The sequence below is a fragment of the Felis catus genome, chromosome E2 (assembly GCF_018350175.1).
Source record: "Felis catus isolate Fca126 chromosome E2, F.catus_Fca126_mat1.0, whole genome shotgun sequence".
In the NCBI taxonomy this organism is placed as follows: domain Eukaryota; kingdom Metazoa; phylum Chordata; class Mammalia; order Carnivora; family Felidae; genus Felis; species Felis catus.
Window position 1 is genome coordinate 11,339,158 of NC_058382.1, and position 23,022 is coordinate 11,362,179.

At 59.3% G+C, this 23,022-nt stretch overlaps 1 protein-coding gene across 1 annotated transcript; it reads left to right on the top strand.

Annotated features, from left to right (window-relative positions):
• The first annotated feature begins 446 nt into the window (after window positions 1-446).
• EXOC3L2 (exocyst complex component 3 like 2) lies at window positions 447-21,879 on the top strand. Its single transcript, XM_023245234.2, has 12 exons — window positions 447-597; window positions 4,593-5,131; window positions 8,002-8,635; window positions 10,932-11,043; window positions 12,233-12,334; window positions 12,451-12,551; window positions 12,780-12,890; window positions 14,478-14,613; window positions 17,932-18,054; window positions 18,495-18,650; window positions 19,426-19,547; window positions 21,214-21,879. The coding sequence occupies exons 2-12, from the start codon at window positions 4,609-4,611 to the stop codon at window positions 21,500-21,502; spliced, it is 2,409 nt and encodes an 802-aa protein (XP_023101002.1). The 5' UTR covers window positions 447-597; window positions 4,593-4,608; the 3' UTR covers window positions 21,503-21,879.
• Window positions 21,880-23,022: the final 1,143 nt, after the last annotated feature.

The window sequence follows — 23,022 nt, forward strand, 5'->3', positions numbered from 1 at the left end:
GTGGGGGGGAGAAGGGGCTTCTGCTGTTCAGGGAATGTCTCCTTTGAGGGACAGAGGCTGGAGCCGAGGCCAGGATGATGTCGAAGGAGGGAGCCATACAGGGACCTGGGGACAGGGGAGAGGACTATAGTTCCAAAGCCTTGCCCCGTGCCACCCACGCCCTCAGGCCTCTGATCGCAGCTTCTGGGCCAGCAGAACCTTCCTCCCTGTCTTTATTCCAGAGCCAGGAACCCGAAGGAGAGCTCTGGGCCCGCATCCAGCATTGGGTGTCTCCCCAGGGTGCCCAGGATGGTGTTGTCACCTTGGAAGGCGTGAAGAACAGGCGGGGGGGGGGCAATTCCGGGTGGGGGTGAGGGTGGGGGCCAGACTGTGGCCTTGTCCTTCCCAGCCCAACCCCAGCTTGGCCTAAAAGGGCAGACAGATAAAGAGTCCTTCCCGCCCCTGGCCCCAGAGAGGGAGGGGTTTCCTGACAGGAAATTGACCTCCTCTAACCCCCCCCCCCCCCCCAGTTCCAAGCTCTCAGCAGTTCTGGCTGAAGTGTCCTCAGGGCAGGACAGCAGCAGGGACAGAGGGACGAAGGCGCCTGCTGACGAGGAGGTGAGTGTGCTGGAGGAGGGGGCAGGATTCTTGCGCCCTGGCCTGGGCTCCCCGCTGGACCTGGGCTGGACCAGAGGTGGTGAGAACATGTGCCCTGAAGCCAGGAGAGGCTGGGGGCAAAGACAGCATGTGGGGCCTGGCCTCAGCAGGGTGCCAGCCACAGGGCAGGAGGAGCCGGGGACCGAAGGGGGGTGCAGTGAAGAATCTGGGGACCCTGGGGATCCAGAGAAGCTTCAGAGGAGCCAGGAGAGCTGGGACCACCAAGGGAGAAAGGAGAGAACGGGTCTGATGCCCTCGGAGTTCAGGTTGGGAGAAAGCGGTGGATGCTCTTCTCCATCCCCAAGAGATGGGGGCTTGGAGATGGTGTTCGGAGTGAAGATGTGCATGAGCTTGAACCGGGCTGGGCTGATGATGGGATAGTTTGGGGGTGAGGTCTGGATTGGGGTTGCGTGGCTGGGGTCCAGCATGGACGCACACTTTATAAGGGCTGTTCTCAGATACAGACTTGGGGGCTGGAGGTGCTGACTTCTGCAAACAGGTCAGACTGCCCGCGGAGGGTTTAGGGCTTTGGGGAAAGGCTGGCAGCGAGGAGGAGGGGGGGGGAGGAGGGGGAGGAGCCGAAGCCCAGAGAGGGAAGCGCTGGTGGCCAAGACATCCTGTGGGAGTCGGGAGGCTGGGGGCTTGAGGGATGCCTCGGAAGTGAGTCAGGGGCCCGGGCAATGGGAGGCAGATGAGGGGGCTGGAGGGGGCAGGATGTCGGAGGAGCCAGTTTGCAGAGGCGGGTGGTGGAGGGTGGTGGAGCCTGGAAAGGGAAAGCCGGCGGGGCCACTTTGGAGAAACTGTTGCAGCGGGGTCTGAGGATGTTGGAAATGGCTTGGGGGGTATTGGGATCCAGTTTGGGGATGGATGTGGGAGCCAGTGGGGGAGTGGCAGATCCAGTTTGGGTCATGTTGGCTTCTGTTACAGGGAAGTCGAAGGGGGATGTGGATTTTCGGAGGGCGGGGGGGGGGGGGGACGATGGACACAGGGCTGGGACACGGTGAAGCCATTTGTGGGATGAAACACACAGAAGCCAGTCGGGAAAATGAAAGAGAAATCCGTGCACGACTTGTGGGTGTGTGCATGGGGGGCTCGTATCGATTGCCCACAGCCATGGGGGCTCCAGGCAAGGGTTGCCATGGTGACTGCCTCTCTGGAGGACAGGGGACCATGGAGACCGGAGAGAGGCTTGAGGAACGACAGCTGAGGTCCAGAGGCTGAAGTCAGGGAGGAAAGAAGCGGGGGGGGGGGCTCCCCCACGAAAGGAAGATGCTCTTACCCACGGCCCAGCCAGCTCGGGGACCCTTTGAGCATCAGCCTCCTTCCAGATGCTCTATGCACCCCCAAGGGGCCGCCCAATCCCGACCCTGTCCCTCAACTGCTCGGAACCTGTCCCAGTTCAAAACAACCTATGTGTCTAGCAGGAGGTGAGTGGGGAAACCCCTGACGTTTCACACAGTTTTGCCAAAGCCAGACAGTGGAAGAGTAACGCGACACTTAAATCGACTAGAGCCACGGAGATAGGCACGGATACCTCTCCCATGTATGTGAGTCCAAACACCACCATCAAAGCGCAAGTTGCTGGATGCGCGTAGTAGGAGAGCCTTCACAGAGCGGTTCTGAAACCCCGGAAAAGGATACATTGTTTCTGGATGCAAGGCTACGGAGACTTAGGGCAAGGGAGGAGAGCTGGGGGCGGGGAGTGCATCTTGTAATGCTCGATTCTAAAAAAGACCAAAAAAAAAAAAAACAAAAAAAAAACCAAAAACCCACCCGAAACAAACGAACACCCAAACAACAGCCAAACCTGAGCCATAGAAACAGAATAGCCACAAAATAGAATGTTTGCATCAGACGCCGCTAGGATTGGAAGCAGAGGGGGTGTTTATTTGTTTTCTGAATTTTTCTGAATTCCTGAATCTTTGAACGATTTCATCATTTTAAAAAGCGCCCTTCCACAGTTCCCTAGTGTCCTCGGGAAAGAGCCCAAGTCCCTCCTCGCGGCTCTCCCCTCCGAGGCCCTGCACGGCTTGCTCTGTACTGACCTCTCCAGCTTGACTCCTCACCCACAAGGAATGAGGTCCTTGCCTCCTTCCTTTGTTTCCTGTTTAGCACCCATTCATTTCCTGAGCGCCTGCCCTGGGAGTCGGGGACGCAGTGGTGATTGAGACAGCCCGACCCTGTCCCTCCAGGGACTTCACAGTCCGGTGGGGGACACAGACTCATCCCCAGACACTGACAACTCAGAGTGGGGAGGGCTGGGATGCGGAAAATCCTGAGGGGGGGAAAACTCGACTCAGCCTAGGCATGACAGAGGGCTTCCTGGAGGCGAGGGCCTTGGGGGCTGGATCCTAAAGCCTGAGTGGTGCAGGGAGAACAGGTGTCCAGGTAGAAAGATCAACAAACGCCGGCACCCAGAGGAGCCTGGAGGGGGAGAATGTGGGATAGCACTGGTGAGGTGCACAGCTAGCAGGCAAGGGCAGCTGGATTTCGCGCCAAGGGTACTGGGGAGCCATGCAAGGTTAAGAGAAAGAGGAGGGCAAGTTTGTGCTTTAAAGAGATCCTCAAAGGTGGGCTGGAGGGGCCAAGACGAGAGCCTGGAGACCAGGGAGAAAGGGGGGAAGTGGGAAGGGGCCTGGACTGGGGCAGGGGCCATGGAGAGGGAGGAGATGAGGGACTTAGGAGGTGGGATAAAATTCACTTTATTTTGTTCTATTTTATTTGAGGGGGGGGGAGAGAATCTTTTAAATGTTTATCGAGAAAGAGAATCTTAAACAGGGTCCATGCTCAGTGTGGAGCCCAACGTAGGGCTCGATCCCACGACCCTGGATCATGACCTCAGCCAAAATCAAGAGTTGGATGCTCAACCGACTGAGCCACCCAGGTGCCCCATCAAGTTCAAGTTATGGGGCGCCTGGCTGGCTCAGTCTGTAGAGCGTGTGACTCTTGATCTCGGGGCTGTAAGTTCGAGCCCCACGTTGGGTGTAGAGATTACTTAAAAATAAAATCTTGGGGCCCCTGGGTGGCTCAGTCAGTTAAGTGTCTGACTCTCAGTTTCCGCTCAGGTCATGGTCTCACGATTCGTGAGGTCGAGCCCCGCCTCAGGCTCTGTGCTGGCAGCACGGAGCCTGCTTGGGATTCTCTCTCTCTCCCCCCCTCTCTGGCCCTCCCCTGCTCTCTCTCTCTCTCTCTCTCTCTCTCAAAATAAGTAAATAAGTTTATTTAAAAATTTGACTTTAAAGCGTACAATTCAGTGGCATTCTAGTACATTCACAGTGCTGTTAACCATCCACATTATGTAGTTCCAGAACATTTTCATGTCCCAAAAGGAAACCTGTACCCATTAAGCAGCCACACCCATTAAGACCCACCCCCGTCTCCCAGTCCCCGGCCACCACTCACTTCCTTTCTGTCTCTCTGGATTTGCCTGCTCTGGACATTTCCCAGTAAGGCTTTGCTAAGGCAAAGAAGAAGGCGGGATAGAGGTGACAGGTGTGCTGGCTGGACAGGGGAGAGACGAGGCAGGTGCCCATGTGTGTGACTGATGTCCGGGTAGACGGTGGGGCCCGAGTCCCCATGCAGTCTCTCCTCTTCGCTGGCTGTGCCGCCTTGGGACGGACCCTTCCCCTCTCTGAGCCTGGTTCCTCTTAGAGTGGGAGGGTCCACAGAGGTGATGAGCACCCAGACAGGAAGTCAGGCAGGGAAAGGGTCTGAACGCCAACGGTCAGGGTAATCAGACAGGTCTGGGTGCGAATGCTGGCTTTGTCCCTGAATCACCGTGGGGCCTTCGGTAAGCACCTTTGCTCCTCTGAGCCTCAGTTTCCTCATCTGGGCATATAGTAATAGCACTAGCCTCATGGGATTAGTGAATGCTCAGACCAGTGCCTGGCACGCAGGCCCTGCGTTGCTGGGCACCCAGAGGCCTTAATTATCAACACCACTTATGTTTTTCCCAGGTCCCTGCCCGTCAAGATGCCCATCCTGAAGAGTCTAGGGGTGGCCGACCCTAAGGTGCCCCGGGCGGGGACGCTGCCTCTGAGGTCCTCTCGGAACCCCTTTGAGGAAGTTCCGGGACCGGAAGAAGACGAGGTTGGGGAGCTGGGGAGCCTGCCCAACGGAACATCGTGTCGCCGCCGTGCCACCCTGGAGAAGCTGGCCGGCCTGGCCCCCTTCCGGCTGGGCTGGACCCCCGGCCGGCGGGCAGGCAGCCCCGGAGATGGGCAGTCCCGCTCTTTCCTGGGCCGAGTGCTGACACCAGGGATACGCAGGAGCTCAGCAGATTTTGGCCTCCTGGCCAGGCTTCAGGGGACCCGAGCCCAGGGCGACGAGGAGGTGGCTGGGGAGGCCGCCCGGAGACTGGCCTTCCTGAGACTGGGACGCGGGCCCAAGCCCCGCCGCGCGTCACTGGCTGAGAGGGTGGTGCCCGCAGGCGAGGCAGCTCCCGAGCCCCCGCCCAAGGTCCCTGAGCCCCCAAAGATGAAGGAACCTCTGTCAGGTGAGTCGGGAGCCCCCCGCCCAGCCCCCTCCCCCCAAAATCTTGATTTCTATCACCAAGCCCTGGCCCCAGCTGTGTCTCCACCCCCACCCCCAATCCACCCGCCCCCAATCCACCCAGCCCCCAATCCACCCCCCCAATTCACCCCGCTCCCAACGCATCCCGCCCCCAACCCACCCCGGATCCATCCCACCCGCCACCCGCCGGCCTCAACCTCACCCCCATGTCCTATGATCAGGATCATGAACTTTGGTCTCACCCCCTCTAATCCCTTCTGCACCCCCAATTTCAACCCTCCTTCCCTCCCTCCCTTCAAGTTCAGCCTCCATCCCATCTCCTTTCCACTCCTTTCCATGTAGCCTTGACCTTATGCCTCTCCCTAACCTCTGTACCCCACCCCCTTCCCATCGCCAGCCCCAACCCTGGCCCCAGACTGCACCCCAACCTCCTCCTTCACCCCCAACCTCCTCTCCTCTTCCACCCCACTCTGAACCCCAAACCCAAATCCAACCCAACTCCCCAACCCCCAGCTTCAACCTCATCCCCACCTCACGTCCCAGCCGCACCTCGAACTCCCCGCCACGCCCAGCGCCTACCTCCCACCTGCGTCTCCCCACTGTGTCCCCCACGGCCTGTGTTACGTTCTCCAGGCTGCTGTAACCTTGTCCCACAACCCCACAAACCGGGTGGCTTCAACTATAGAAATCTATACTCTCCGTTCTGGATCCATGCCCTTTCAGACACGCAGAGGGGACTCCTTCCTCGACTCTCCCGTGCCTGGTGCTTGGCTGGCCGTCTTCTCGCGATGCATGTCTGTCTCTGTGTCCACATCTCCCCTTTGTGTAAGAACACCAGTCACGCCGTATCAGAGCCCATCCTACGACCTCATTTTAACTTGCTCACCTCTCCGCTCATCGGACTTCACGCGTGTTTTTTCTTGGTGATGGGGGGGGGGCACAACTCAGCTCATACCCCCACCCCGTCTCTATCCTCAGCCCCAAACTACCCCAAGCCCCAGGGTCTTCTCTTCAATGCCTTTTTGAGTTTCTACTCTATCCTTATTCCAACCCCACTATCCCTTTGTCCAAACACCACCTTTAACCTCATCTCTGTGCCCAAGAACCGTCAACACCACGGGGGCCAGCCAGTGCCCTCCCGCACACAGGTTGCGGCCTGGTCCCCAATTTAGCCTCACGCCCAACCCCCGACCCAGGCCCATGTCAGCACCCACCTTCAACCCCAACGGCAAGCTAGTCTCTCCCCCATCATTCTTTTTTTTTTTCATTAAAAAATTTTTTTTTTACATTTATTTATTTTTGAGAGACAGCGAGAGACAGAGCCACAAGCGGGGGAGGGGCAGTGAGAGAAGGAGACAGAGAATCCGAAGCAGGCTCCAGGCTCTGAGCTGTCAGCACGGAGCCCGACACAGGGGCTCGAACCCAAGAACCATGAGATCATGACCTGAGCTGAAGTTGGACACTCAACCGACTGAGCCACTCAAGGGCCCCTCATTTTTTTTATATAACGTTATTTATTTGTTTGTTTGTTTTGAGACAGAGCATGCAAGTGACCATTGGGGGGGGCGGGGGGAGAGGCAGAGAGAGAACCCCAAGCAGGCTCCAGGCTGTCAGCACAAAGCCAGAGGCAGGGCTCAAACTCATGAACCGTGAGACCACGACCTGAGCCGAGATCAAGAGTCAGAAGCTTAACTGACTAAGCCACCCGGGGAACCCCTCTCCCTTCATTCTTAATCCCTGACCCTTAATCCACCCTGACCCTGAACCCCCCCCTTCCCAACCTCCACCCACATTCCCGGCCCCAACTCAGGTCCGGTTTTCATCTTCAAACTCACATCCAAACCCTTCTTTCCATCCTCAGCCCTCGCTTCAATTCATCTCCGCCCCCAGTCACCGTCCCAGGCCCCAGATGTCAAACTCAGCTCTTTCCTGTCCCCTCTAGAGGTTGCACCCCAACTTCCCCCTCATCCCTTATCTCAGTCCCATCTCTGAGACTCCAGTTCGGATCCCTGGGGCTGGCTCCGTCCACCTTCATACATCCCCCTCCTCACTCCCAGACCCCCCCCCAACCCCCAACGCATGCTGCCTCAGCCCCCGGGGACCTCAGGAGAGCCCTCACTTCGCCCCACATCCTGGCCAGGAGCTATTTCAGCCCCGGCTCCCAGGGGACTGGGAGGGCACTTCAGGGAGGCGAGGAGGGGGTGACTGGAGCCCCCGCCTTCTGGAAACGGATGGGCAGAAATAGCGCTGGCCAGGAAACAAGTTTCTCTGCCAGGGAGGAAGTGGAGGGGGGTGGAGGTGTCGGGGTAACCCTGGGCCACCAGGACCCTCCCTTGGCCTTCACGCGAAGGCCTCCCAACCCCATGGGGGTGTCTCTTGGGGGAGTCGGAACGCACAGTGCCAGATCACCCCCACAGCCACCCCCCCCCCCGAAAGACCCTCTCTGGTCCTGCTCTCCCCTCCCCACCTCCTGGCCTCCACCCTGCCCCTTGATCCATTGCTCTTCTCCACCGGCTCCCCCTACCTGGCTCCCTCCCGCCCTCCCATTCCCTGGATCCTTTCTCTGGATCTGAGGTGCCTTCCCTGTCCTCGCCCCTCAAATATCCTGGTCCCTTCCCCCTATCCTCACCCACTCTCCCATACCCTGTGCCGTCCCCCGCCCCTCTCCCCTCTGCCTCACCCCCTTCCCCCCCCTTCCCCTGACTTCTCTCCCTCCTCCGCCCCTCCGCTTCCCTCCCTCACCCTGCCCCCCATCCCTCGCCCGACACCGGGCTCCTTGCTCGCCCCCTCGCCTCCCCCTCTCCTCCCCGCCCCGCGCCCTGCTCCCCCTGACCTCCCGCTCTGCCCCCACAGTGCTGGAGATCCTGAGCCTGATCCAGCAGCGCGAGCTCGCGCGAGCCGACGAGCACATCTTGGAGCTGGAGGCCGAGGAGCTGGCGTCGTCGGGGGGCGGCGCGCCCGGGCCGCCCGGGGCCGAGGGCGCGGCCGGCGGCCGCCGGGCGCGGGACGTGGCGCTGCTGTACGAGGCCCTGCAGCGCGAGCTGTGGGCGCTGGTGCGCGAGACGCTGGCGGGCCCCGGGCCGGGCGCGGGCGCCGGGGCGGGCGCCGTGGCGCAGCTGGGCCAGGTGCTGGTGCAGGAGGAGGCGGCCGACGGGCGCCGGGGGCCCGGGGCCGCCCGCAAGCTGCGCGCCCGCTGGGCCGAGGCGGTGGCGCGCGCGGCGCGGGAGCGCCTGGAGGCGGCGGCGCCCGGGGCGCCCGGGGGCCTGGCGGGGCAGCTGGAGGCGCTGCGGGCGCGGCTGCTGGAGGATATGGGCGTGGTGCGGGGCCGCCTGGCGCCCGCCTACCCCGCCGGCCTGGGCGCCTTCGGCGTCTACCTGCGCGGCTACCACGGCGCGCTCGCCGACTGGCTCGGGGCCGCCGCCCGCCGGAGGCTGCCGCTGGCCGACCGCTACGCCCTGCTGCACTGGCACAACCAGGTGTACCCCAGGTGAGGCGGGGCGGCTGCCCCCGGGGCGCGCAGATCTCGCCCCCGCCGCCCCCGATCCCCCCTCCGACCCACGCTCCCCCAGCCCCGGCCTCGCCAGGTCCTAAAGACCTTGGAACGGCCCGCTCTTCAATCCTCGCCTCTGAGAACCCTCGACCCCGCCAGCCCTCACCCCCCGGGACCCTTACGATCCGAGCGTCTGAGCGCGATCCTCTCGTCCCGCGCTAGAACCCGAGCAACACGGGCCCTTCCGGTTGTGACGGGTCAGGACCCCCAGGTGACCCCTCCACCCTGGGGAGCGTGGCACCGCTCACGCTGCCCGTCCTGGAATCTCAGCCTCGCTGCCCCCGCTGGTCCCGGAAGCTTAGCGGCGTTAAGTTGCCATTCTTAAAAATCTTAGCACCATCGACCCTTCCCGGCGGCGTAGGACCTTCGCATCGTTGACGGTTAAACTCTCCGAATCTTAGCAACACGGATCATACCGATCCCTGCGGTTGTAGAACTTTAACACCCCTCGCTCTCCCAGACGTAGAACCTATGGGCACCATTGGCCCGTCCGGTTCTGAAATCTCAGCAACACTGACCATTTCTTTTTCCCCGCCACCCTTTCTTCCTTCCTTTGAAAAACTCCATTTAAAAAAAAAAAAAAAAGTAATCTCTATACCCGGTGTGGGGCTTGAACCCACGACCCCGAGATCAAGACTGCATGCTCCACAGACTAAGCCAGCCAGGTGCCCACCACTGACCACTTCAGTCCTAGAAGCCTAGGGTGCGGTGGACCCCTCCAGGCCTAGAACCTTCGCATCAATGACACTTACACTATTAGAATCTCAGTATTGTTCTGAGTCCTAGAATTTAACACTGTTGCTCATTTTCATCTAGAACCTTTGTAGCATTGACCCCCCCCAATCCTGCAACCTTCACACCACTGATTCTTAAAATACGAGGACCTTAGCACCAACATGCCTAAAACCTTAGCATCGCCGACCCTCCGAATTCTAGAACCGTTACTGCTCTCTCTTTCGATCCTAGGGCATTAGCACTGTTGATTTTTCCAATCTTAGAACTTTAGCACGGACGCTTTCTTAAAAACTTTTTTAATGTTTATTTAGTTTTGAGAGAGAAAGAGAGAGAAGAGTAGGGGAAGGGCAGAGAGAGGGAGACACAGAATCCGAAGCAGGCTCCAGGCTCTGAGCTGTCAGCGCAGAGCCCCATGCGGGGCTCGAACTCACCAACTGCGAGATCATGACATGAGCCCAAGTCAGATGCTCAACTGACTGAGCCACCCAGGTGCCGCTACACTTTCAATCCTAGAGCCTTAGCAGCGATGAGACTTCAAATCCTAAACTTCAGCCGCATCCACTCCGGATGTGGACCCACTGTGGATCCCTCCAGGGTTAGGACTGTAATCTCTTGATCCCTTGAATTCTAGAACCTTGGCATTTAGAACCTCAGCGCCATGGACTCTCCCGCTCCTAAAACTTCCTGTCAAGTGTTTGGATCCTAAGACATACCCAGTCTGGTGGCCAGGGGATGGAATATGATTAGCCAGGACTGGGTCACCTACTGGTTCCAGGGACAAGGGAGCTGGCCACACCCAAACCACAGGCTGGCGAGCGAGGAGGGTGGGTGGTCCCTCAAATAAAACCCCCATGCTGCCACCAGAAGAAGGGGAAGGTGACAGGTACCGACATCGACCCCCTAGATCCCATCTGGGACTCTGTATGAAGGACACGGTCACATCTCGCATGGGAGACGGAGGCAGGACGGGGAGTCCCGAAAGCTTCCTGGACGGGAGTTAAGTTGCTTTGTAGGAAGATGGTACTTCTGGCTGAGAAAATGCCAAGAGCAAAAAGCCTGGGGTGCGTGTGGGTGGTGGAGGAGGCATAAGGGGTCTGGTGGTACGGCACAGACCAGGTGTGTAAGAGTGTAGGGCCCGGGAGCGAGGGCTGGACTGGGGAGGCCTCGAAGGCGGGTGACGTGATGGGGCCAAGGAGCGGAGGCAGAAGCTGGTCACGGCCGAGACTCTGCGTGCCAGCCCGTCAAGCCTGGACTTGAGCCCTCCAAGTCTTGCCCGGACACCATTCATCAGGGAGCTGACTCAGACAGCTGGGGCCAGGGAAGCAACAATTCCAGAGACTTCCTTTGAGGGATGAGCAAAGCTGGCCCCTAGAGAGGAAGGGAGTGGCCCAGGGTCACAAACACACTGGGTGTGAAGGGGTGGGGGGGTGGGGAGGGGTTCCGTTGCCCAGGGTCCCCCCTCTCACAGACCCCTCTGTCTCTTACCTCCCACTCCCAGAGAGGTCCTAGGGCTGGTGGACCTGGTGGCCCTGGAGAATGGGGAGCTGGGGCCCCTTCTGTCTCCTGGCACCCTGCGGGGCTTGGAGGATGAATGTGTCACAGACGTTAAGGTACCGGGGACTCGGGAGCCAGAGGCGCTCTGCAGGGAGGGAGGGGTCGCTTGGGGGGGGCTGGAGGGGGGGCTCTCCTCTCCCCCTTTCGCTGCGTCCATTTCCCTGTTCCCTTTGTGGATTTCTGGGTTCTGTCCGAAAGACACAGAAGTGTAAGCCCACGCTGATCACTTCTGCCTTATGTTCCGTGTGGTCACCCAAGCACCCAGGGGGGCACAGAGCCGATCAGCAAAGTTTCCAGACATTCCGATACTTCGAATCCTAGAGCAGGAGTCAGTCACAGAAGCTCAGCCCGCGGTCCCAAAGACTCACAGAGGGAGGGCATGAAAGCAGTCTGTGCATACAAGCGGGGCCGATGGCAAACCCGGGTAATAACTGGCCGGGCGTAGGCGCCAGTGAGGAGAAGGGTGGGGCCATCAACACCCAGCCTGGCCACGGGGCTGTCTCCCACCGGAATGCCAGTCCTGCCTCGGCCACAGAGGTCAGAATCGTAGTAACTTGAGAGCCTAGAGTGGTTCTCAGATTCACTGAAGGGAACATTGGACCAGGGAATCAGACGTGTGTCAACCTCAGAATCCCAGACCCTTGGAATTCTTGAATCACAGAATCTGACTCTCTTGAACAAAATTTTTTTTTAAATTTTTATTTATTTATTTTTGAGAGAGAGAGAGAGAGAGAGAGACAGAGCTGAGCAGGGGAGAGGCAGAGAGAGAGAGACACACACACACAGAATCCGAAGCAGGCTCCAGGCTCCGAGCTGTCCGCACAGAGCCTGACGCGGGGCTCGAACCCATGAAACCGTGGGATCATGACCTGAGCCGAAGTCGGATGCTTCACCGACTGAGCCACCCGGGTGCCCCTCGAACAAATTGTTTTTGCAGAACCTGGGGACCAGAGTCTTAGGACCGTCAAATAATGACAGAATAGACCCTCAAACTCCCTGGCTGTCAGATGGATGAATCTTAAAACTATAGCCTCTTAATATGAAGCTCCACATCATAAGGACGCAAGGGGCTGGGGAGGTTTTGTGGTCCAGCCTCCCTCCTTGGAGTAACCTTGACACGCTCAGGGGTAGGACCCAGATCGGCCTGGGGCTAAGAGGTGGGAACCATGGAGGGGAGAAAAGGAGGGACAGGCTTCCAGGCACCCCTGACTCCTGCATCTCCCCCCTGCAACCTCCCCGCTCCAGGCTCAGACTCGGGCAGCCCTGCTTCGGGTCCTACAGGAGAACGAGGAGCACTGGGGGAGCACGGAGGAGCAGCCCAGCAGCCTGGCGCAGGATGTGTGTGAGGTAGGGGGTGGGGAAGAGGAAGGAGAATCCGTTCTCCAGCGCCCCCCCCCCCCCGGGGAGCGGGAAGGTAAGACCTCCCCTCTCCTCACCCCTTCTCCTCTCCGGGGACCGTGTAGTTGCTGGAAGAACATACGGAACGAGCACCCCGCGTCAGCCAAGAGTTTGGGGAGCGGATGGCCCACTGCTGCCTGGGGGGGCTGGCAGAATTCCTGCAGAGGTATGGAGGGCTGGGGCGGGGCAGGGGTGCAGGGCAGGATGGGGGCATCGGTAGCCGTGATCCAGCAGAGAGAGGAGAGATGAAAGGCAATCCAGTAAGGATGGGCAGGGCGCTTCAGTGAGGGTCACGGGCTTTGTTGGGCTGAGTGTCCAGCAAGGGGACCCTCCTCGGGCCGGGTGCTCCGTCTGTCACGTGTCATCCCTTTCTCCCCCCCCTCCCCCTGACTAGCTTCCAGCAACGGGTGGAGCGATTCCATGAGAATCCAGGAGTTCGGGAGTTGCTACCCGACAGGTACATCAGTAGGACCATCTCCCTGGTCAACTGCGGGCCCCCCTTGAGGTGAGAGCACCCAGCGTGTGGGGGAGAGGACCAGTCCCGGCGACAAGCTGAACTGGGGTGCCCCGGGGCCCTGGGTGGGGATCACAGAGCTGGCCCAGAGACACGAGCACATGGGGGCCTTAGAAACATCAAACCTGGGGGGGGGTTCCTAGAAAGAATCTTAGCATCACAGAGCACTAGAATTATGTAGCAATCAAAATATTGGGGCGCTGTAATTAACACGCACCTAGAAGAAAGACTCAAACACTCTAAGAATTACAAATCTTTTTTTTTTGCTTTTTTTTATCGTATTTTCCCTTTTTTATTAACGTATTTTCAATGCATTTTCAAAATCGGTGATGTATTTACATGCTTCGTAATTCAAGGCACACTCGGGCATACCGTGAAAAGCCTCACGCCTATACGGCCCCCACCTTCCTTACTGCTAGAGTCTGTCGTATCTTTGCAGGACATTTACCAGTAAATATGTGTAAATAAGGGTGTGTGTGCGTTTGCATACTCTGCATATATATACATATGCATATTTTGTGCATATCCATACACATTTCATATATACCTATTTCATATTCATATTTCATATACAAGTAAATATATCTCACTAATGTGAATACATATTATTCCTTTCCCTTTAAGAACATTTTTTTCATGTTTATTTATTTTTGAGACAGAGAGTGAGCAGGGGAGGGGCAGAGAGAGTGAGGGAGACACAGAATCCGAAGCAGGCTCCAGGCTCCGAGCTGCCAGCACAGAGCCCAATGCGGGGCTCGAACTCACAAACCATGAGATCATGACCTGAGCCGAAGTCGGATGCTTAACCAACTGAGCCACCCAGGCGCCCCTAAAGCTTTTATTTTCAAGTAATGTCTACACCCAATGTGGGGCTCGAACTCACAACCCTAGGATCAAGAGCCTCATGCTCTACCGACTGAGCCAGCCAGGCCCCCCTTATTCCTTTTCCTTAAAAAGAAAAATATGCAAATGGTAGAATATTGAACACACTTCTGTGCCTTTCCCCCTTAACAGCTTGGAGTTCTTTCTGTGAGCTTTTGGAGTTACCACTTTTCCTTTGCAACACGTGAACTGCATTCCACGTTTTGCATGTTCGATCATTTATTTAATGTGTCCCCAGTGAATGGAGAGTTGGCTCCACCCTGTTGCAGAGAAAAACGTGGCACACCTGTCAACTCCCACAGACGTGGGGACTCTGAGGGACACAGTCCCAGAAGGGGGCCCGCTGGGATTTGGCCAGAAAATGCCACATTGCTCTCAGACCAGGTTACTGCCCTTTTAATGACGGAGGGATCATGGTTGCAATGAGAGAAAATGCGAAGCGTAGAATCTTAGAATTCTAGATGTTTAGAATCACGTTCCACGGAGCTTCCACACACCCCCCCCCCCAGCCTCCCAGACATCCCCTGATATTTGTCATCCCCCAGACTCTCCCCAGAGCCCCTGACTCTCCCCAGCTCCCCATCGGACCTGTCACCTCGGTGCTCACAAAATAGTCCATCTGAGAAGGCAGAGGGGTCCAAGCAGTTGAGCTGAATATCGGGGCTCCTTGACTTTTGGCTCCTCTGATCCACACAGGGCTCTGGCAGAGCGCCTGGCGCGGGTGGGACCCCCCGAGAGCGAGCCGGCCCGGGAAGCCGCAGCCAGCGCTCTGGACCGCGTGACCCGCCTCTGCCACCGTGTCCTGGCTGACCTGCTTTTCCAAGAGCTGCAGGTGAGTGAGGCAGGGGGCTGGGGTAGGGCCTGTGCCAGGAGAGGGGAGCACCCCCCCCCCGCAACCTGCAGTTCCTTTAAGCCCATGACTCGGTGTTTGGGAAGCACGTGGGGGTGGGGGGGGTGATGGCCTGTTTGGGCCATTTGTAGGGGGGCAAAAGAGGGTGGAGGAAGGAAGAGAGGGAGAATACAGTCAAGGGAAGGATGGAGAATCACCAGCAGAAGGGGCCTTGGGGATCAGGTGGAGCCCCTCCCCACTGAGGCCCCCCAGATCCCTGCCCGGCCTCTCCTAGACCCTGGAGCCCGGGTTACCCCTGGGCTCCTGTGCGCGCCCAGAAGGGGCTGGGGTCAGAAGTGGGTGAGAGTATGTGGGGAGGGTGGTGGGAGTACCTGGGAATGAGACAGAGGTGTGTGTATCCCTGGTTATAGTGCACGCTCAATCTATGTCGTACATCCGATCATGTCCCTCCTCTGCTCAGAACCCTCCATGGCTCCCAGCTCATTCAGGGCAGGAGCCAAAGTCCTTGCTGTGGCCCCCAAGGCCCTGGATGGTCTGACCCTTTCCTCTCCCTCTCTGACCTCCCCTTCTCCCACTGTCCTCCTCACTTACTCCACTCTGGCCATGCCAGCCCCCTTGCCATTCCTTAACAAGACATAGTCCAGCCTCAGGACCTTTGCACTTGCTGTTTGCTCTGTTTGGACCGCTCTTCTCCCCAGTAGCCCCATTGCCCCCTCCCTCACTTCTTTCAAGTCTTGATCCAGATGTCACCTTCTCAGTGAGACCTCCTCTGACTGCCCTATTTAAAATAGAAGCCCCAGAGGTGCCTGGGGGGGGCTTAGTCAGTTAAACCTCCCACTTCAGCTCAGGTCATGATCTCACAGTTCGTGGGTTCGAGTCCCGCGCCGGGCTCTGTGCTGACAGCTCGGAGCCTAGAGCCTGCTTCAGATTCTGTGTCTCCCTCTCCCTCTGTCTCTCAAAAATAAATAAATATTTAAAAAATAATAAAATAGAAGCCCCGAGAAGAGACTCCCTTCCCCACTCCCTGCTGAGTTTCTCTCCAACCAAGCACTTAGGGCCACCTGCTCTGTTACTGCCTTTGCTTTTTTTTTTTTTTTCCTCTCCCCAATCCAGCTGCCCCCCCCCCCCCGGAATGTGAGCTTCTCCAGGGCAGGATTTGTCGGAATGTTTCTAAAATAACTTTTTATTATGGAAAATTTCAAACATACACAAAAAGTAGGCAGAATGACAGAATGACCTCCCGTGGACCAGCTCCAGCAAGTATCAGCTCCAGGCCAATCTTGTGTCGCCTTTCTCCACCCGCCGCCCCCCCCCCCCCCCCCCCCCGGCCCCGCCACATCCTGTCATCACCCATCAACATTTCAGCCTGCATCTCCGAAAGATAAGAAATCCTTCTTAAACAAACATAACCACGGTGCCGTTTTCATACCCAACCAAGGGAACGATAATTCCTTAAAATCACCCAATATCAGATCGGCATTATGATTCCCCTGACCTGCTCGCGATGATCAAATCCTCAAGAGTTTTGTTTGTCTCATTCTGCACCGTGTGTCCCCGAGCCTCCTCCACGTGTCCCCAGCGACCCAGCTGAGCCACAGGAAGGGGGCGGGGGGGTGTTTGTTGAATGACTAGACGGACAAGTGTGTGCATGCACGTGAGCGAGTGGGGGCCTTATAGGGGTGCTGGGAAGGGGTACAGTCTTTGTTCCAGCAGTGGCTGCACTGCTTCTGAGGAGGGGGACCTTGGGCCAGTTGCTTGCCCTCTTGGGGTTTCTGTTCGCTCATCTGGAAAATGGGCACAGGTGGCTGGTGGCCGGAAGGAGGCAATAAGATTGTGGCTTAGTTGGGTCCCAGCCCACGGGCACTGGCTGATATCTCGGTAAAAATACATGGTTCTTAGGGGCGCCCGGGTGGCTCAGTCCGTTAAGCATTCGACTGCGGCTCAGGTCACCATCTCACGGTCTGTGAGTTCGAGCCCCGCGTCGGGCTCTTTGCTGACAGCTTGGAGCCTGCAGCCTGCTTCGGATTCTGTGTCTCCCTCTCTCTCTCTCTGCCCCTCCCCTGTTCATGCTCTGTCTCCCTCGGTCTCAAAAATAAATAAACATTAAAAAATTAAAAAAATATATAGGGTTCATAGCAATAGTGACAGGCCCTGAACCAAGAGCGTCAGCTCATCTAATTCACACCTGCTTTTCAACACAAGGCCCCACTCCTGGAGGTTCACGCGGCCAGGCTACTGTTCGCAGTAGGTGTGGGGCAGAGTGGGATAGGACCTACTTCAGTTCAGGCCCCCTGGACACTGACCCCCCATGTCCCCGGGGACCTCATATTCCCCAGGGTCCACCCAGCCCACGGCGTCTCCCCCTCCCTGCCCCCAGATCCACTTCAGGGACCGTCCTGCTGCTGGTCCCACCTCTTAGGTCACTTGCAGGTGCCTCCCTCCCCTCCCCCCCCCCAGAAATTGTACGAATCCTACTATCTGGGTCCTGCATTCCCCCTCCTCACCCCTCTCATCGGCTTCTTTCCCTCTTTCTTCTCTTTTGAGCCCCCCCCCTTTCTGCTTCAGCCTTGCCCCTCCCATCAAGATCTCGGTAATGCACAAGCCTGACCCGCGCCTTCTCCTGCTCAGAACCTGCCATGGCTCCCCAGTGCCCTCAGGAGGAAGCTGGGGCTCCTCACAGCCCTGTGTGCTCCAGCCCCACCCCCCCATCCCCCTGTCGCGAGTTCTAGCTTCAAGAGTCTGTGGAACCCATCAGTCACACAGGACACCCTTGCCTAGAAGAGCCCGAGCTTGGTTTGCTGCTCTGCTGTTGCTGTGTTGAAGTTCTTCATAATTTTGAATGAGAGCCTTCCATTTTCACTCTGTGCTGGGCCCCTCAAGTATATGGATCTTGCCAGCCACAGGAACACCTTCTTTCTGATCCCACTGACCCCAAACCCCGTCTGAAATCTGAACCGCCTTCACACTGGCTCCTCCCGCCGATTGAGCCACTCCCTCTCCCACCCCTCACCTCCAGCCTCTGTCCCCAGCTCTGGTGTCCCCTCCTCCAGGAAGCCCTCCTGGACTCTCTCCGCTGACTCAGGCATCCCCTCTGGGCTTCCTAAACTCCTGGGTTCCCGCCTCCCTGCCCTGACCACTCTGGGTCCATCACTGGGGACGGTCTGTCCCCCTCCCCGGACTGTGAGCCCGGGGAGGGCACCGTACAGAACCGGTTCAGCTCCCATCTGTTGAACTGGTAAGTGAAGAAAGACGGTGGCAGGGAGGAGGGCTAAAACCATCTCCCCCTTCCGTCGTACCCAGCCCCACTTCAACAAGCTGATGCGCAGGAAGTGGCTGAACAGCCCGGAGGCCCTGGATGGCATCGTGGGCACGCTGGGCGCTCAGGCCCTGGCACTGCGCAGGATGCAGGATGAGCCTTACCAGGTGCGCGGGCTGGGGGGGGGGGGGGGGGAGAGGAGGGGCAGGAGCGCTCCGCTGGGGGAGACGCGTTCAAGGTGCGGAGACACTCGCTCAGAGTGGGACAGGCGGCGCTTGCGCGGAGGCGCATCCGCGGGCATGAAGGATGGGGTGCGCCCAGGGTGGGGGCCTCTGGGAGGTGGGGCTCCCGGGGGGGCTGGGCTGGGCAGGCAGGGGGTGCCGGTGAGCTGATGAGGGGGCAGAGGAGGGTATCATCGGGCAGGACTTGGGGTCACCCGTTGGGAGTCGGAAGGGCTGCCTGGGGGGCCGGGGGGCTAAGAGGGGGTGTGGCGCCCTGTGGGCGGGGGAGGGGTTCCCGTTGGGTGCCCAGAGTGGGCGCGGGGCGCGTGGAGAGCGGGGGAAGGGGTCACCGGCTCACAAGCCCTCGCGTCTCCCCCGGTCCCCAGGCGCTGGTGGCCGAGCTGCACCGGCGGGCGCTGGTGGAGTATGTGCGGCCCCTGCTCCGCGGACGCCTGCGCTGCCGCTCGGCGCGGACCCGCAGCCGCGTGGCCGGGAGGCTCCGGGAGGACGCGGCCCAGTTGCAGAGGCTCTTCAGGCGGCTGGTCAGTGCGGGCCCCGGGGGTAGGGGTGGGGGTTGGGGGGCTCCAAAAAACCTGGCCTCGCGAGAATCCTCCCGGCCCCCCCCCCCCCACCGACCCGCTAGCCGGGGCGGGGCCTTAGCATAAAGCCGTCGCCCAACTTTCAGCCCACGGTGAACACTTTGATCCTTGGCCTCCGCGCGTAAAAGTCGGCTTTCTCACGGTGGGGGGGGCTCGCCTCCGGGCGCAAACCGGAATCCGGTCCCCTGTGCGTGGGGTGCGGATTGGGTCACTTAAGTCCTGTGAAGGGCTTGGGACCCCACCTGGCACAGAGGTGGCGCTCCGGAAACGTCAGCTATTGTCACGAGCACAGACAGAGGCTCAGCGCAGCCGGAACTCAGAATCTTGGCGTTCCCAGATCCAAGAGTTCCAAATTGCCCCCCTCTTTAATTTGTACCCCGTTGCAACCAGCAGGAGCTCAGCAGCGGGGGCGGGGGGGGGCGCGTCATTTTATCAAGAACGCAGAGAGACCCCATGTACGCGTCCTCCAGGTTCCCCTAAGGGTAACGTTTTGCAAAATCCTAGGGCTAGGCTTTGAGGGGTGTCCCCGAGCCCCCCCCCCCAATATCCGCAAACCTGGGAGTAGATGTATTATGGATTTTTGTTCCAGTTGCCCAAGCTTCCAGATAACCCGCCCCTGGCCCCCTTTACAGACGAGAAGACTGAGGCCCGGAGGGGTGTGGTTTACGGGGAGGGGGACCTGGGGCCAGAGTGTGAGCCTGGGGCCTCCCCCTTGCAGGAGTCCCAGGCCTCGTGGCTGGACGCCGTGGTGCCGCACTTGGCCGAAATCCTGCAGCTGGAAGACACGCCCAGCATCCAGGTGGAGGTGGGGGTGCTGGTGCGGGACTACCCAGACATCAGGTGAGGGTCCCCCACCGCACGCCCGCGCCCGCCCGGCTCGTTTTTTGCGCGCGCCAGGCCGAGGACTGTCCGGGCCCTGGCATCCGTCCCCGCGTTTCCTGCTCTTGGGGCGGCGAGCGTGTCTGACGGCCGTTTCCTGCTGGAACCAGGGCATTATTAATACGATTTCCCTCCTTCTCCTGCCGCCGCCGCCGCCGCCACCAGGGCTCGCAAACAAACAGGCAGTCACAGGAAGCCCAGGGCAGGGGGGCGCGGGGCCGCCGGCGGCAGGAAGGGCCAGCCCAGCCTGGGAGCCGCGGGGGACACGGGGACACGCACGGGCACACGGGCGCACACGCACTGGGACGGCGGCAGGCGCCGCTCAGATCCCGGTGGACCATTTCCTTTCTGGGTGACCCTCTCTGAGCCTCGGTTTCCTCACCAGGTCCATGGGGATAATAGGACTCTTTTCCTAGGATTTGGGGGGGGGGGATTCTTCGTCATCAGTCCATCCTCCTTCTCCTCCTCGTCATCCACGGTGACCGCACTACCGATTCCCGATTCTTATTTATGAGCCCTGATGTCAGACCTGAGAAAGCATGTTACACACCCACTCAATAAGTAAGGCCTATAATAAGAGTTATTTTAGCAAATTGTATGCAAGTAAAAGGCAGCGCTGTTCTCAATGCTTGGCGTCATCTGAGGCAGGCAGAAATTAAGGAGATTGCCCTAAATGCCACAGCTAGCAAAGCTGGGGACTTGACGCCCCCCCTCCCCCCCCCCCTCCCCGTGGCAGGCCGTCTCTAAAGCTGGTGCACCTGACCACCCATCGCCACACCGCCCCCTGTGAATGCGGATGGGGGTGGTCGTGCAAGGCTCTTCTGTGTAGTGGGGGGGGGGGGGGTGGTTACCCCTACGCCCCAGGGAGTGAGGCCTCCGCTGGGTTTAGGCTCCAAGGTTGAGGGCTTGGGGTGAAGGGAGCCACCAGTCCAGGACGGATAGTTCTGACTCTGGGGAGGGGGGGCGGGAAGGGAAGACGCCTGAGCTGTGTTGAAGGGGGGTAGCGCGGAGGCCCGGGAGCTCTGTTTGAAATGAAGGTTCTGGAAATGACTGCTGGGTTCGGGGTCTCGTGTGGGAATGTGGTGATGGTTCCTAGCTTTGGGCATGGGCTCGGGAACCGCAGCGGTGGAGAAGCTTCCAGACTTGGCCTGGGTCGGGGGCGGGGGGGGGGGGGGGGGGGGGGCGAGGTGAGGGTCCTGACCGCGGTTGTGGGTGAGCACTTCCGGGTTAGGTGGGAGCGATGGGGGTGGGGGTGGGGGCGCTGTTTGAGGGGCAAGGGAGGGTGGAGTTAGGGTTGGTGTAGATTCCGGAGCTGGTACAGGTGTGAGGGGACCAGAAGGACATCCAGGAGCTGCCTGAACTGAGTTGGGGCTGAAGATTGGGTTTAGAGGTGAGGGTTCTGGAATGAGTTAGCAGTGGAAGGATTTGGAAATGGTTGGAAGGGAAGTTTTGGAGGATAGTGCCGGCAGGAGGGGAGACTGGGGGCTGGGGGGTGGGGGAGGGACCTGGAGGGCGGCAAAAGGGCTCCAGAGCTAAGGTAGGTTCTGGAACAGACGAGGTTCACAGGTGGGCCAGTGTGCGGCTGGCGCAGAGGACCCCATGCACGTGTCCCTTCCTCTGTCCCCAGGCGGAAGCACGTGGCAGCCCTCCTGGACATCCGTGGCCTGCACAACACAGCCGCCCGCCAGGAGATCCTGGCCGTGGCCCGGGACCTGGAACTGTCCGAGGGGGGAGCCCTGTCACCCCCTCGGGACCGCGCCTTCTTCTCAGACATCTCCGTGCCCCGCCCACCTTTCTGCCTCGGCCTCCCTCTCTTCCTGGGCCGCCTTCCCCTCTCCCAGCTGACCAGGCCCGGTCTGGCCTGCCTGCCCCGGCTTCGGCCTCCGTTTCCATCACGGCCCCCCACCCAACGCTGAGACTCTCCCAGCCCCCTCCCACCTCAGTGCCCCCCATCTTTGCTGCTGACAAACCGTTCTCCTGTAGGGCCCCCTCTTGACTCCCTGCCTGGGACCACAGACGACCTAGGATGGAAAGATCTTCAGAGGCCTTTGGGGCCACCCCTACGCTCCCTGCGTAGAAGAGAAACGGGCCGGAGGGACCAAGGACTTTCCCAAGGCCACGAAACTCAAGCTCCGCACCAGCTCCCAGCCCAGCGTGTGCTGGGTGGCGTTTTGGAAGGCTCTAGAGAAGTGTCCCAGGCCCCCCCTTTTCCCCTCACCTCAAGGTCTGGCCCCAGTCCAATGTATTAAGGAATGTACGATACTTAGAATAAAGAGGTTTCTATTTAACACAAGGAAGGGCTGAGTCCCCAGCGTGTGGGGGAGGAAGGACCGGGGGCAGGGCCCAGGGCCAAGGGCTTCTCACACGCCCAAGGCTGGGCTGGGGTCCAACTCCTGGGCAGGGCAGTGGAGGCTGCGGGAGGCCCCGGAGGGCAGAAGCAGGCAAGCCATCCCATTTACCCCGAGTCCCCAGGCTGCGTGACTCCATCGCGAGGCCCTTGGATGCTCTCAGCCAGGGTCCCTCATTTTGTCAATCCTGACATGCCTGTCCTTCATTTCTGGGCCTGGCGGCTCCACCTTGGCACACCCCACCCCCCTCCATCCATCCTTAGCCCGGAATCTATGTCAAGAGAGGAAGGAGGTTGGGGGCAGGGCCGGCGGCATCCAGGGCGCCCTCCTGGGTTGATGCAGGAAAATGTCAGGGTGGGAAAAATTCCAGCGTCTCACCCCCAGCCCCTCCGGATCCTGGTCCCCACCGAGACCTTGAGGTCACCTCCCTGCTGACCCCTGCCCCTCCGGCCTGTTGGACAGCCTGTGATGGATGCTTCCTGGTGTGTGTGTGTGTGTGCGTGTGTGTGTGTGTGTGTGCGTGCGCACGCGTGCACTTTTTTTTTTTTTTTTTCCTGAGAAGTGGGAAGGAGGAGGCAGCCAGGGGTCAGCTTTGGGCCTGGGGTAGGAACCTCACCCACGTGTGAACTCAGGAAGGTGGGGACTGAAGACTCTTGGAGCCTCGGGGCTGTGTGACCTTGGGCAGGAAGCTGCCCCTCTCTGGGGAAATGCTTAACCTCTCTTTGCCCAGGACAAGGTGAGACATCCAGAGGCTGTCCCCGCCTCCTTCCCACTCCTGAGAGAACACTTTCAATGTCACTGATGCACAGACAGAGGAGTTGAGGAGTGAACGACAGGTTGTAGTTTTCACTCATGTTCACGAAGGATGTATTCACCTCAGTGAGGTGGCATTCTTTCCAGATTTGGGTTCCCCATTTAAAAACAGCTTTATGGAAGGGCGCCTGGGGTCAGGGGTCGGCAGGGAGGTGACCGCAAGGTCTCCGCGGGGACCTGGATCCGGAGAGGCTGGGGGTGAGACGCTAGAATTTTTCCCACCCTGAGATTTTCCTCAGTCGGTTGAGTGACCGACTCAGGCTCAGGTCGCAATC

What these genes read in the sequence shown, in the direction of transcription:
- EXOC3L2 (XM_023245234.2), top strand. Translation starts at nt 4,609, where the DNA reads ATGCCCATCCTGAAGAGTCTAGGGGTGGCCGACCCTAAGGTGCCCCGG. An exon ending in TGCAGGATGAGCCTTACCAG is followed by an intron (nt 18,055 to 18,494) that starts GTGCGCGGGCTG and finishes CCCGGTCCCCAG; the next exon opens with GCGCTGGTGGCCGAGCTGCA. An exon ending in AGAGGCTCTTCAGGCGGCTG is followed by an intron (nt 18,651 to 19,425) that starts GTCAGTGCGGGC and finishes TCCCCCTTGCAG; the next exon opens with GAGTCCCAGGCCTCGTGGCT.